Source organism: Mobula hypostoma, chromosome 6 (assembly GCF_963921235.1).
Source record: "Mobula hypostoma chromosome 6, sMobHyp1.1, whole genome shotgun sequence".
NCBI lineage: Eukaryota > Metazoa > Chordata > Chondrichthyes > Myliobatiformes > Myliobatidae > Mobula > Mobula hypostoma.
The window spans coordinates 6,459,930-6,474,539 of NC_086102.1; the positions used below are offsets into that span (position 1 = coordinate 6,459,930).

At 44.7% G+C, this 14,610-nt stretch overlaps 1 protein-coding gene across 9 annotated transcripts in view; it reads left to right on the forward strand.

Annotated features, from left to right (window-relative positions):
• The window catches only part of robo2 (roundabout, axon guidance receptor, homolog 2 (Drosophila)), a 1,315,623-nt gene that overhangs the window by 1,111,577 nt on the left and 189,436 nt on the right, over positions 1–14,610 (forward strand). For all 9 annotated transcript variants that reach the window (XM_063050228.1, XM_063050229.1, XM_063050235.1 and 6 more), the window contains 2 exons: positions 7,123–7,247; positions 11,325–11,496. In XM_063050228.1, coding sequence (XP_062906298.1) covers positions 7,123–7,247; positions 11,325–11,496 — 297 coding nt within the window. The remainder of the gene's footprint in view (positions 1–7,122; positions 7,248–11,324; positions 11,497–14,610) is intronic.

The window sequence follows — 14,610 nt, forward strand, 5'->3', positions numbered from 1 at the left end:
ACTCTGCTAGGAATGAGGTCTTTGGAGATTCCGCCAACATTGCTGTAGCTCTGGGCTTTTACGCGACGGGATTGCTAGGCCATGCCCAATCCTCCTTTTGCAAGCAGTCGTAGGACTGTCCAGCTTAGAATTTTCCTGGGAGACGCTGTGGGGAATTGGGCAGAGAAATGAGGAGAGGGAGAATTGGCTAAGGGATTAACAAGGGATTCTGTTCCTAAGGACCAGAATCACAAAGGACCCTCTCCATCTGGGACATGCCCTCTTCTCATTACCACACTGGCAGAGGAGAATCAGAATCATTATCAGCGACTTAGATGACATGAAATTGGTTGTTCAATGCTAATAAAAATGCTATGATAATTATATCAAAAAAATGGCGTAGCCTGAAATGACTACAATACTCACTTGGCGTATTGTGTTCAGTGCAACACACTCAAAATGCTGGAGAAACTCAACAGGTAGGCAGCACCCACAGAGTGAAGAAACAGTCAATATTTCAGGCCAAGACTCTTCATGAGGACTGGGGAGGAAGGAGGAAGAGGACATAACAAGAAGGTGAGGAGAAAAAGGAGTGCAAGCTAGCAGGTGATAGGTGAGACCAGGTGAGGGAGGAAGTGGGTGGGGGGGTGGAAGTGGGGATGAATTGAGAGGTTGGGTGGTGATAGGTGGAAAAAGTAAAGGAAGGAATTTGATATTGTCTTCAGTTCTTACTTACTTGCTGCCTATTATGCCACTGGCACTTTGGACAGTAATCCATCTCTGTCTGAATAGGATTTGTCATCACTGTTTCCTTAACAATTGTCTTTTGACCAGTCAGGGTTATTAGCCCTGAGCTGAACCCCCGAACCTGGACCACTCTTAAACTGGCCTCTACCCTTTGACCTGTTTGGCGTGGGTGGGGTGACCCTACAATGACCCTACACAAGGCCCTGACTCCAGCCCAACATAGCTCTCTGGGTCATTGAGGCACGCAAACCTCAAAACCCTATGACAAGGTTGTGGTCCTCTGGGGATATGGTGTTCCATTCTGGTCACCTCATTATAGGAAGGATGTGGAAGAGTTAGAGAAGGGGGCAGAGGAGATTTATTAGGAATTTGCCTGGGTTCGAGAGCATGTCTTTTGAGGATAGGTACTTCAGATAGAAAGTGGTGTGTGTGTGTGTGTGTGAATTGGTGTGTGTGTGTGTGTGTGTGTGTGTGTGTGTTTGTGTCTGTGTGTGTGTGTGTGTGTGTGTGTGTGTCTGTGTGTGTGTGTGTGTATGTGTGTGTGTGTGTGTGTGTGTGTGTGTGTGTGTGTGTGTTGGAAACTCTTAGATAGGCACATGGATGAGATAAGAATGGAGGGGTGTGTAGGAGGGAAGGGTTAGATGAAGTTAAGGGGTTGACAACATCGTGAGTTGAATAGCCTGAACTCTATTTCTCTCTATTTCTGTAATGTACATCGTTCTGTATAAAATAAATAGCTAATGCAAGAAAACAGAAATAGAGAGAGTTGATGGGTTCATGGTACGGGAGGCTGAAGGCCCACACTCAGCGATTCAGAACGGCATTTTCCCCTCTGCCATCAGATTTCTGAATGGTCATGAACCGTTGAACACCACTTCATTATTCCTATTTTTTTGTACTATTCATTTATTTTGTGATTTATAGATTTTTATGTCTTTGGACAGTACAGCTACTGCAAAACCAAAATTTAATGTCATCAAAAATTCAAGTCGGTGGTAATAAATCTACTTCTGATTCGTGTGTGTAAATGGATATTGGCTGTAGATAGGATCTGTGGATGCCAGTAACTGATGATTGCTTGATTATAGTAACCAGTACCGAGATACAGTGCGAAACATTTCTAGCATACCATATGTAATTACAAGAAGGTAGTATAAAATGACAAAAAAAAATTACAGAATGCATATGCACCCAGTCATCGCTTTATTTGGTACCCCCTGTCCCTAATAAAGTGGCCACTGAGTGTATGTTCATGGTCTTCTGCTGCTGTAGCCCAACCACTTCAAGGTTCAATATGCTGTGCGTGCAGAGATGTCCTTCCTACACACCACTGTTGTAACATGTGGTTATTTGAGTTACTGCTGTCTTCCTCTCAGCTTGAACCAGCTGGCCATTCTCCCCTGATCTCTCTCATTAAAAAGGCATTTTCACCCACAGAACTATTTCACTGGATATTTTTTGTTTTCCATACCATTCTCTGTAAACTCCCTGTAAATGAAAATCCCAGGAGATCAGCATTTTCTGAGATACTGAAACCACCCCATCTGGCACTAACAATCATTCCACAGTCAAAGTCACTTAGATCATAGCTCTTCCCCTTCTGATGTTTGGTCTGAACAATAACAGAATCCCTTGACCATGTCTGCATGCTTTTATGCATTGAGTTGCTGCCACATGATTGGCTGATTAGATATTGGCATTAGTGAGTAGGTGTGCCTAATAACGTGGACGCTGAGTGTAGATTGAAATTGAAGATGAATTTTATTTAATAAGGTAAAGCTCTCTAGGATGGCTAAATGCCTAAAGATGCTACACAGACAGAGAGTTATTGGCACATGGAAAGAGGCATAGATTGTATGGATATCCAGAGATTTACTCCCAGGGTGGAAATGGCATAATTTTGAAGTGATGGTTGGAAAGTTGGATTTTTGCACAAAGTTGGTAGAATGTGCTGTCCAGATTGGTGGTAGAGGCAGATACTTCAGGGGCATTTAAGAGATAGATACATGGATGATATAAAAATGGAGGGCTACGTTGAAGCATCACACACACAGTGCTGGAGCAACTCAGCAAGTCAGGCAGCATCTATGGAAATGAATAAACAGTCAAAGTTTCCAACTGAGACCCTTCATTGGCACTGGAAAGGAAGGCAGAAGATACCAGAAAATGAAGGAGAGGGGAAGACAAGAAGTATAAGCTAGAAGGTGATAGGCTATGTCAGAGAGTAGGGCTAGATTGATTTTAGAGCAGGTTAAAAGTTTGGCACAACATTGTGGGCTGAAGATGTGTGCTGTAATGGTCTATGTTCTAAGTGCAGATTTAATGAGGTTCGCATATCAGGACATGTTCAAGCTTGTAGGAGTGAATCCATTCACTCTGGTTTCTTTCTGCCTAACATCTTATTACATTCCTGAACATCCTGATTCTACATATAGACATGCAGAACTGGAATCAGAACTCCAAACTGGAAAGCTGGAAATTGCTTCCTTGTATCCGATAAGTAAAATAAAAAATAGGAATGGGTATATGGATGATAGAAAAATGGAGGGTGTTGTGAGAGGGAAGGTTCGATTGATCTTAGAGTAGGTTATGAGGTTGGCACAACGTTGGGGCCGAGGGGCCTGTACTGTGGTGTAGTGTCCTATGTTCCATGAAAGAGACTATATGGCCCATGAAATTCTTGATGGCAGAAGTGGGAGTGACAGTCTGAAACCCCTACTGAGGCAGACGGAAAAACAGGACAGACTTTAGAGGTAAGGACAAAGGCAGAACATGTGGTCCCATTGACAAAGCTGTAGGAGGGAGTTCAGTGAACGAGCTTGTTTTTATTCCTCGTATTACATTGATAATTGGTTTATTATTGCCACATGCACCAAGATACAGTAAGAAACCTCTGAACGTGGAACATAGAACAGTACAGCACAGTATAGAGTCTTTGGCCCATGATGTTGTGCCGATCTTTGAACCTACTCTAAGGTCAATCTAACCCTTCCCTCCTACATAGCCCTCCATTCTTTTATCATTCATGTGCCAATCTAAGAGTTTCTTAAATGTCCCTACTGTATCTGCCTCTACAACTACCCCTGGCGGTGCATTCCACGCACCCACCACTCTCTGTGTAAAAAATTTATCTCTACCATCCCCCCCATATACTCTCCTCCAATCAGCTTAAAACTATGCCCTCTCACATTAGCCACTTCCACCCCCTGACCGTCCGTTGTACCTGTGCCTCTTATCACCTTGCACACCTCTATCATGAAATCCTCTTTCACTCCAGTGAGAAATGCCCAAGCTCACTCAACCTATCGTCACGAGACATGCTCTCTAGTCCAGGCAGCATCCTGGTAAATCTCCTCTGCACCTTCTCTAAAGCTTCCACGTCCTTCTGATAATGAGGCGACCAGAAATGAAATGCCATTCAGACAGATCATTCCAAAAACTAAGTACATCGAGATAGTAGAAGGGGAAAAACAATAGCAGAATGCAGAATAAAGTGTTAGAATTACAGAGAAAGTGCACCTCAGCTGGATAAATAAGGTGACGAGTTAGATTGAGAGATGCATAGTCATTTAAGCATTCTGGAAGGTGTTGATGTCTCTGTGGTGTCACCAAGGTGTCAAGTCTAACATCTCCCAGGCTGAGTAACTGGAATATGTGACAGATTATTCTGTGGGTTACGGTTATCTGTGGCTTGGTTTGTAGTGTACTGTAGAGTCAATATGATGAGTCTGAAGTTCAAGCCCTGAAGGTAATCTCCTCTTATGTGTGGTGGTGCTGGCAGTTAATTACCCATTCCTCAGCTGCGGTGGGGAGAAGCTTATTGGGTAGTTTAAGGTCAACACATTGCTTGGTCTGGACTAGTCAAACTGGATTAGAAAGGCAGATTTCCGTCCCTCATGGAACTGATCAATAGGTTGTTACAATGACCCCTGTACAGTATGCTATTTCCAGCATAAACACAAGAGATTCTACAGGTGTTTTTGAGAAATACGCAAAACATGCTGGAAGAACTCAGCAAGTCAGGCAGCATCTATGGAGGGGAATAAACAGCTGACATTCTTCCTTTGCCTGTCTCACTCTCTTTCTGTCCCTCCCCCCTCTCTCATTTTCTCTCTCTCTTTCTCACTTTCTCCTCTTTCTCACTTTCTCTCCCATCTCTCTCTCTCCCCCCTTCCTCCTCTCTGTCTGTCTTTCTTTCTCTCTTTTGCTCTCGCACTTTCTCATTCCCTCTCCTCACTTTCTCCTCTCTCTTTCTCTCTCTAAATTTCTCTATTTTCGCTGCTGAGAATCAAAATATCTGCTTTCTACGATGCTGCCTGACTTGCTGAGTTCCTATAGTATTTTGTGTGTGTTGCTCGCCATCTCCATTTTTGATAACGGGATTTTATTCCAGAATTTATTTAACGGACAAAACTGAAACTGCTCAGCTTGCCCGGTTGGAATTTGATCTGGTGGTCTGAAGTTTCAAGTTTATTGTCATAAATAGGGTATAAAAGCCATGGAAATTAGGTTTTTGTAGCAAGCAGCAGAGTACATAATGAACATAACAAATGTAAGTAAACATAAATTTAAATTAACTATTAAATTAAGTGAGGTTTAGTCTTGTATTATAATCCAGTCGCATAGTTACTAAACGCCCTCCAGTCGTATCAAACCATGTTGACCCCTGTACCAGTAAATTGTCCTTTAGTGCAAGTTATCTTTCAACCTTCAGTTGAGTCAAACTCTCTTGCAGAAAGCGTGAGCCAATACAAAGATTGTTTAGACTCTCTCTGCCCATTAATCTGTTAATCTGATAGGTTACACTGGGTTTCCCATTCTTGAGTCGCCTGCTTCTCTCTCTTTGTGCCTTTGTTTCTCTCCCCTCCCCTCTCCCCCTCTCCCCCTCTCCCTTTCATCCCCTCTCCCCCCTCTCCCTCTCTCGCTGAGCCTGGTTCAGATGCACTGCGTATCTCTGTACGTCTGAATGTGTTTGATCAGCATTGCCCATGCATGCTGGGCCCTGAGATGGTGCTTAACTATTGTGTTTTGATAAACACTAACAAAATCAGTGGGTGACTTGGCATGTACACTGGGGCTGTGGAGCGGGACCAATTTGTGCTTGGAATCTGCACACTTTCTAATCTGATGTTTGCCGGCTTTTCCAGATCTCGGCGAGATGCTGTTTCCTTTCCATAATTCAATGCCGATAAATCAAAAGGGCTTTAACATCTAGTGATCACATCACCCATTTATTGACCAATTACACTTTGGAAGATTTTACCATCAGGAGCCCCTCTAATACAGAGGCTCTCCCACCATGAACAGAAAGCCAAACCAATTCTCTTCCTAAAAGGGAGTTCTTTAAAACTTCAATGCACAATCCGTCAGACGTGAATAATTGCTTGAGTGAGGTGGACTGTATAATAAACAGTGTGTGCAGATGGACTTTGTAAACGAGGGAACAGAGTGAGGGCAATGGGTTAACAGACTCACATGGACGGAGAGGCAGTGAGTGAAGTGCCCTGAAGTATGTGTTTATTTGCTCATGGTAATTCACTCCTCATGCACTGTTGGTTTGAATAGACCCTGTCAGCCCCGTCCACTACAGTATTATCAACACTGACAGAACGCAGCAAAGAGGAACAAGACAAAGGATGTCAGTGTTACTGGTTTCTGCAGGGTTCTGGAATATGAACGCTCCTGAAGCCTGTCCGGCGAGGCAGGGATTAGACACGAGGGGAAATCATCCCGGGTTCCTGCTCCAGATCAGTGTGTGGTACCCCTGTGATCAGAGAGAGGCAGAGACTCCTGCTCCCAATTCTGATTGCTGTCTGGTGACTGCCGGTTCAGCAGGAAACAGGGAGAGGGAAAGAGACTGGCAGGGGGAGGGAAAGAAAGGTCGAGAGAGGGAAAGGAGGAGGGGGGGGAGAGAGGGAGACAGAGACAGAGAGGAAGAGACACTGAGAGACGTAGAGACAGAGAGGGAGAGAGAGGGACAGACAGGCAGAGACAGAGATCGAGAGGGAGCGAGAGAAAAAGAGAGGGAAAGACAGGGAGGGAGACAGCAAGAGAGGGTGAGGGGGGGAAAGAGAGAGAGAGCATAACAAGCTCAATAAGCCTGGGCCACCTAATTAACCTGTATGTCTTTGGAAAGTGGGGGGAAACCAGAGCACCCAGAGGAAACCCATGTGATCATGGGAATAATGTACAAACCCGTTACAAACAGCAACTGCTGCTGTAATAGTGTAATATGATCCACTACGTTACCACGCCACTCCAAATCAGGTGTTTGATTGACTGCCCCTGGGTGGCATTACAGGGCAGTGCCTCGTATAAGCGTGTTACTGGAAGCCTCCATCCATCGCGCTCTTCTCTTTTCTGCTCTCTCCAATGTTGCCTGGCCGGACATCCCAGCTGCTCCGCAGTTCGTCGTGAGGCCGAGGGATCAGATTGTGCCCCAGGGTCGGACGGCCACCTTTCCCTGCGAAACGAACGGAAATCCACAGCCAGCCATCTTCTGGCAAAAGGAAGGAAGCCAGGTAGGTGACCTCTGATCCCCAACCGGCTTCCATTTGCGACGTTAACAAGGCAGGTCACAGCACCATTAGAGTTAAGTGCGAGCCACAGGAACAGAGCCCCTGTGGAAATCCGTACAGGTGCACATTTATTGATCACATGTACTTCGAAACAGTGAGTGAAATGTGCTGATTGCGTTAACAGCCGACACAGCCAAAGATGTGCTGGGGGCAGCCCGCAAATGTCACCACACGTTCTGGCGCCAACATCGCATGCCCATGACGCTCGACAGAGCAACACAAGCAACAACAACAAGGGCAAAACAAATCCTTTTGCCACCGTCTCACCCAGCCACACACAGGCAGGCCTCGAACCCCACGTCAAGCCACCTCCAGGACTCAGTCCCTGGCCCCAAGCTCTCTGACTCACGGACATCAGGCCCCTACCCTCCCGGCCTGGACTCGCAGATATTGGCCCTCTAGACCTCTGGGACTTTGGTCCAAACTTTAATCTTAAATCTTAAATTCTGCTCCTATGTCCTATAGTTTTATGGTCTCCCTATAGCTCACACACTCTAATCCAGCCAGCATCCTAGTGAACCTTTTCTGCATCATCTCCAAAGCCTCCACATCCTCAGGACAATGGGGCAAGCAGAACTGCACCTACTGACATGTCTTTGACAGAGTAAGTGTTGTGGTTCTTCACACGAGACCTCTGGCAACACAACATTTGGCACTGTGGGAACGGCGCAGACAATTGGATCACATTGCTTCATCAGAGAGGCAGGAAATGCAAATGATCTTCACTAGCTTTCCCCAGCCCACCACGAATCCCACCACTTTGAAAGCATCAGGAGCTATTTATTGACCTGAGCAGCTTTAACTATGAGGATGTAATCACCTTCAATGGAATGTGGACTCTGCGTTGTTACAGCAAGGCTGTGCTCGGCTAGTGGAGAGTGCGCTGTGAACTGTCCCAGCAAGCAAAGCAAGGTTAGACATAATTTGCAAAGCTATAAGAAACGATTTGTTCGCTGGAATGAGGGATAATGGCATCATCCTTGAATCTATCAGAGTGGACCATCCATCACTGACTAATAAAAGTATTCGCCTCTTAATTAAATGGTGACATAATTTAAGAGAGTGAAGAATTTACAGACGCTCTAATTGAAAAGCGTTAATTTGCTGTTGTGCCTCTCCTGTGAAAGTCCTGGTCGCCAGAAGGGGCGTGGGAGATCCCCAGGCCATCAAGTCGCAGAGAAAAACAGCATAGACACAGGCCCCACACACACAAAAGATTAGATGAAGATAAAGATTAGCTTTATTTGGCACATGTACATTGAAACCTATGGTAAAATACAACATTTGCCTCAACGACCAATGACCAGCCCGGTCGGAGGATGTGCTGGGGGGCAGCCTGCAAGTGTCGCCATGCTTCCGGCACTTACATAGCATGCCCATAACTCACTAGCCTGATCCATCCGTCTTTGGAATGTGGGAGGGAATTGGATAACCTGAGGGAAACAAGGGCGATCACGGAGAGACTGCATGAATTCCTTAAAGACGGCAGAGGGACACGAGCCTGGATCGCTGGTGCTGTAAAGTGTTATGCTAACTGGCAATAGTTACTTTGATCTGCTAGGGTGCAGGAGCAAAATCCAAACATACTCTGCAGGTCAGGCAGCATCTATGCAGACAAATAATCAGTCAAAGTTTCAGGCCAAGACCCTTCATCACCATCCTCCTCTTTTCTACCCTCCTTCAACCCCAGCTTCAACCTTTGCTCTGTCTTGATTGATGGTCAGCACAAGTCATTGGGCTGAATGGCCTGTTTCTGTGCTGTATGACTCTATGAACAGCTCCTTCTCATATTTCTCCTGCAGTGTAGAAGGAGCTATTTGACCCATCAGATCCATGTGGAACTTCAGATCCATAGGGGCAGAATTAGGCCATTCGGTCCATCGAGTCCATGCTGGTATTCAGATCACTCCCTTTCCCTTCCTGCACGATCATGATCATCAGAGGAGGCCCTTCAGTGGTCAAGGTTGACCATGGATGTTGCATCCTAACTGTCTTTAAGGAGCCAGTAACCTACCCTTGATCCTTCTCCTGTCATGAGAAATTGCTCCTCTGGGGTTAGTAGCTAAGCCACTCGTGAAGGCCAGGAGTCGGACTTGGTTATCAGAGGTTATTTGTGGTGCACGCCATTGCGAGCATTTAGGTTCAAATTAAATTTATTATCAAAGTATATATATATATGTGTGTCCTGTGACGTGACCGGCAACAATGAATATAAAATTGAATTGAGTCAGGTTTTATAAAAAAACCATCAAATATTTATTAAACTCTGCTCAATATAAAAAAAAACAAATGAAAATCTTAACCGGAAGTAAACTGCTATGTGGCCATTTAACAAACTGCCACTCAGTACTAGTTCTTAAAGTGGTAAGTGTGAGAACAGTTCTTATAGTGGTAAATTCAAACACAGTTCTTAAAATGGTAAATTTGAAAGTCCAAGAGATTTACACAGTCAATTACGAGAGACTTTCCTGAAGTAAAGAATTCCTCAAAGACACAACGTCACGCCAGTCCCAGCCAGATCCTGCCTTGTCTGCAGGATTCATGACAACGGAAATAAAACGGTTTAAAGACACTGACCTTCCCTCTCTGGATTCTAGATCCTGCACAGCCTTTTCTGCCACTTTTAGCAGAGGCGATCTCATGCAGATCACTCTTTCTTGAACAAATTCAATAATGGTCGATCCTTTTCAACCGTCAAACGACTCCTTCAGGTCCCTGTTTTCACTCTCCAATACTGCTGAAAAGATACATCAACAAACCTGGCAGAAATTGGTTAAACTGCCGGTCCAGCACTTTCGTACCTTACAACAGAACGTAAAACTCCGTTTTAAATCGAAACTGTGTCATAAGGCAAATGCACAGGGGAGCGGAGTATCTGGCTGACGTTCTAACTGGAAAAAACTAACTGTGTCACCCCAGGGATCTCCTTTTATACCCATGGTGAACATGTCATCACGTGACCTCACATCGGCGGGAAAATCACATCATGTGACCTCCAAAAGACCATTACATCATCCTCATAAGACAGTCACAAGATATCCATGAGGTATGCAACAGTCCATACACAACCCTGAGCTTTGTTTTCTTATGGGCATACTCAGTAAGTTCAAGAAACATAATAGAATCAATAGGTAGTGGGAGTTTATCCAAACCGATGCCACATCCCCCCGCCCCCCCCCCAACTATGACAATTTTAATGAACCTGCCACCCACCTACAAACAAGTGTCAATTTAGTACAGCCAATTAACCTGCAGTAGGGAGGAACAACACTTTATATTCTGTCGGGTACCCTCCAACTTGATGGTATGAACATCGATTTCTCAAACTATAGGTATCCCTGTTAGGGTTTATATCAATGACTCAAACTGCTCCTCTCCTATCAGATTCCTTCCTCTCCAGCCCTTTACCGTTCTACCCACCTGGCTTCACCTATCACTAGCTAGCCTTCTTCCCCTCCCCCCACTTTTTCATTCCTGTGTCTTCCCCCTTCCTTTCCAGTCCTGAAGATGGGTCTCGACCTGAAACTAACTCTTTGTTCATTCCCATAGATGCTGCCTGACCTGCTGAGTTCCTCCAGCATTTTGTCTGAGTTATCCAGCTTGTGTTGTTTGGCTGGACACTGTGGGTATGCTATGTTGATGCCGGAAGCATGGTGATACTTGTGGGTATCCTTGGGTGTGTTGGCCGTGACACAAATGATGCATTTCACAGCATTTTTTGATGTACATGTTACAAATGAATTTGAACCTCTTTCAAGATCTTCCACATCCTCCCTGTAATGGGACAACAAGAATTGCACACAATATTCCAAGTGTGACCTGACCAGAGTCTTATCCAGTTGCAACGTGACTTCTTAATGCATATACTGTTCATTTATATTTGCAAGTATCTGCTTTTCTGATGCTTTCTACATTTCTGGATGCTTATGTGTGGATTCCATTCCAATACACCATTATTGTTGTATAGATGGCCATGGTATCCATGGTAACACTGAGGTCAATGTTATTTCTCTCTTCCAGAACCTGCTGTTTCCTAACCAACCACCACAGCCATCTAGTCGCTTTGCTGTCTCCGCTGATGGGGACCTCACCATCACCAACATCCAGAGGTCGGATGCTGGTTACTACATCTGCCAGGCCCTTACAGTGGCGGGAAGCATCCTCGCCAAGGCTCAGCTGGAGGTGACCGATGGTAAGGTGTACGACACTGGAAACCCTGTCTCAATGGCAAACGTCAAGCAGCATGCTACCAGTGGTTCATAGTTGTACGCAGAGGTAGATTCTTTGGACCGCTGTGTCTGTATGAGCCATCAAGTATCTAGCTAGTCTAATCCCAATAACCAGCTCTTTGAGTCATAAAAGATTATTAACCTTTCCCTATAATCCCAGCAGCATCCTTGTACGTTTTCTCTGTACTCTTGCTCTCAATCTTATTGATACTTTTCCTGTGGGCAGATGATCAGAATGGAAACAGGTTCTTCAGCCATCCAGCCCGTACTGAACCATTATTCTCCCTAGTCCCATTGACCCACACCTGGACCACAGCCTTCCATATCCCTCTCATCCACATTCCTATCCAAACTTCTCTTACATCAAACCATCACTTCCACTGGCAGCTTATTCCATGCTCTCAACACTCTCTGCGTGAAGAAGTTGCCCCTCAGGTTCCCATTTCATTTTGCACCTTTCACAATTAACCAGAGGAAAAAATCCGCTTGCATTTACCATAATTTTGCACACCTCTGTGAAATCTCTCATTCTCCTATGCTCCAGGGAAAAAAGTTCTAACCTATTCAACCTTTCCCTATAATTGAGATTCTCAAGTCATGGCAACATCCTTGTAAATTTTCTCTGTACTCTTTCAATTGTATTGATATCTTTCCTGTTGGTGGGTAACCAGAACTGTATATAATACTCTAAATTTGGCCTCACGTATGTTGTTTTCAACTTCAACATAATCTTCCATCTCCTATACTCAATACAGTACTCTGATTTATGAAGGCCAATGTGTCAAAAACTTTCTTTGTGACCCTATCTACTTGTGATGCCACTTTCAAGGAATTATAGACCCTTTGTTGTACTGGACTCCTCTGTGGCCTACTGTTCATCATGTAAGTCAGAGATGCTCCTCTGTACACCATTGTTGTAATGAATGGATATTGGAGTTATGATCATCTTCCTGTTATTAACAAAGATAACAACTGCTGCTTACTGGATGGTTTTTGTTTTTCACACAATTCACTGTAAACTCTAGAGACTGTTGTGCATGAAAATCCCAGGAGATCAGCAGTTTCTGAGATACTCAAACCACCCCGTCGGCACCAACAATCATTCCACGGTCAAAGTCACCAGATCACATTTCCTCCCCATTCTGAGGTTTGGTCTGAACAACAACTGAACCCCTTGATCATGCCCACGTGTTTTTTATGCATTGGGTTGCTGCCACGTGATTGGCTGATTAGATATCTGCATTAACGAGCGGGTGTGTAAAGTGCCCAGAGTGTCGTATCACTGACATTCTGGAGGGAGGCTTACGTTTGGGAGTTTTGTCCCTTCCAATCAGGCACCATGTTACGTAGCGGTTAATGTGATGCTTTTTAAATCTTTTTATTGAATTAGTACACAAAAGGTAAAACATACAGAAACTAACATACATCAAAGTTGCTGGTGAACGCAGCAGGCCAAGCAGCATCTATAGGAAGAGGCGCAGTCGACGTTTCAGGCCGAGACCCTTCGTCAGGACTAACTGAAGGAAGAGTGAGTAAGGGATTTGAAAGCTGGAGGGGGAGGGGGAGATGCAAAATGATAGGAGAAGACAGGAGGGGGAGGGATAGAGCCAAGAGCTGGACAGGTGATAGGCAAAAGGGGATACGAGAGGATCATGGGACAGGAGTCCTAGGGAGAAAGACGGGGGGGGGTGACCCAGAGGATGGGCAAGAGGTATATTCAGAGGGACAGAGGGAGAAAAAGGAGAGTGAGAGAAAGAATGTGTGCATAAAAATGAGTAACAGCTGGGGTACGAGGGGGAGGTGGGGCCTAGCGGAAGTTAGAGAAGTCAATGTTCATGCCATCAGGTTGGCATCATCAGCCTCCAACCTGATGGCATGAACATTGACTTCTCTAACTTCCGCTAGGCCCCACCTCCCCCTCGTACCCCAGCTGTTACTCATTTTTATGCACACATTCTTTCTCTCACTCTCCTTTTTCTCCCTCTGTCCCTCTGAATATACCTCTTGCCCATCCTCTGGGTCACCCCCCCCCCCCTGTCTTTCTCCCTAGGCCTCCTGTCCCATGATCCTCTCGTATCCCCTTTTGCCTATCACCTGTCCAGCTCTCGGCTCTATCCCTCCCCCTCCTGTCTTCTCCTATCATTTTGCATCTCCCCCTCCCCCTCCAGCTTTCAAATCCCTTACTCACTCTTCCTTCAGTTAGACCTGACGAAGGGTCTCGGCCTGAAACGTCGACTGCGCCTCTTCCTACAGATGCTGCTTGGCCTGCTGCGTTCACCAGCAACTTTGATGTATGTTGCTTGAATTTCCAGCATCTGCAGAATTCCTGTTGTTTACATACAGAAACTAATACACTGTTGCGATATAAATTTACAAGAGAGATTAATACATAAAAAAACAATACAAGCAGTGCAGTTTAGTTATAAAATAACGAGGTAATATAGTAGCATACTAATTTTCCATATATATCAATAAAGAGAAGAAAAAACCCAAACCCCCCCCCCCAAAATAAACCCACCGTGCAACTAACCTAAAAAGCAAAGCAAAGCAATGGGCTAACTAGGTACCAAGTAGACTTAAGCAATTTAAACAATCACGTCCTCAAACCCGACCTCCATTAATAACAATTAAGAGCCAGGAAGGGAATGTAAATATGGTCAAAGAGAAAAAAAAAGTTACATTAAATGAAAAGCAACACACATCAAAGTTGCTGGTGAACGCAGCAGGCCAGGCAGCATCTATAGGAAGAGGCGCAGTCGACGTTTCAGGCCGAGACCCTTCGTCAGGACTAAATGATTAGTCAGGATTAAATGAAAATGTTGAATGAAAGATCTCCAGGTCTGTTCAAATTTAACTGAAGTATCATAAAGATTACTTCTGATTTTTTCCAAATTTAAACATAGTATCGTCTGAGAAAACCAAAAGAACGTAGTTGGGGCATTAATCTCCTTCCAATGTTGTAAAATACATCTTTTCACCATTAAAGTAAGAAATGCAATCATTCTAAGGGCTGAAGGGGAAAGATTACTGGAGGTTTTAGGTAATAGGTTAATGTGATGCTATTGCAGCTTTGGGCA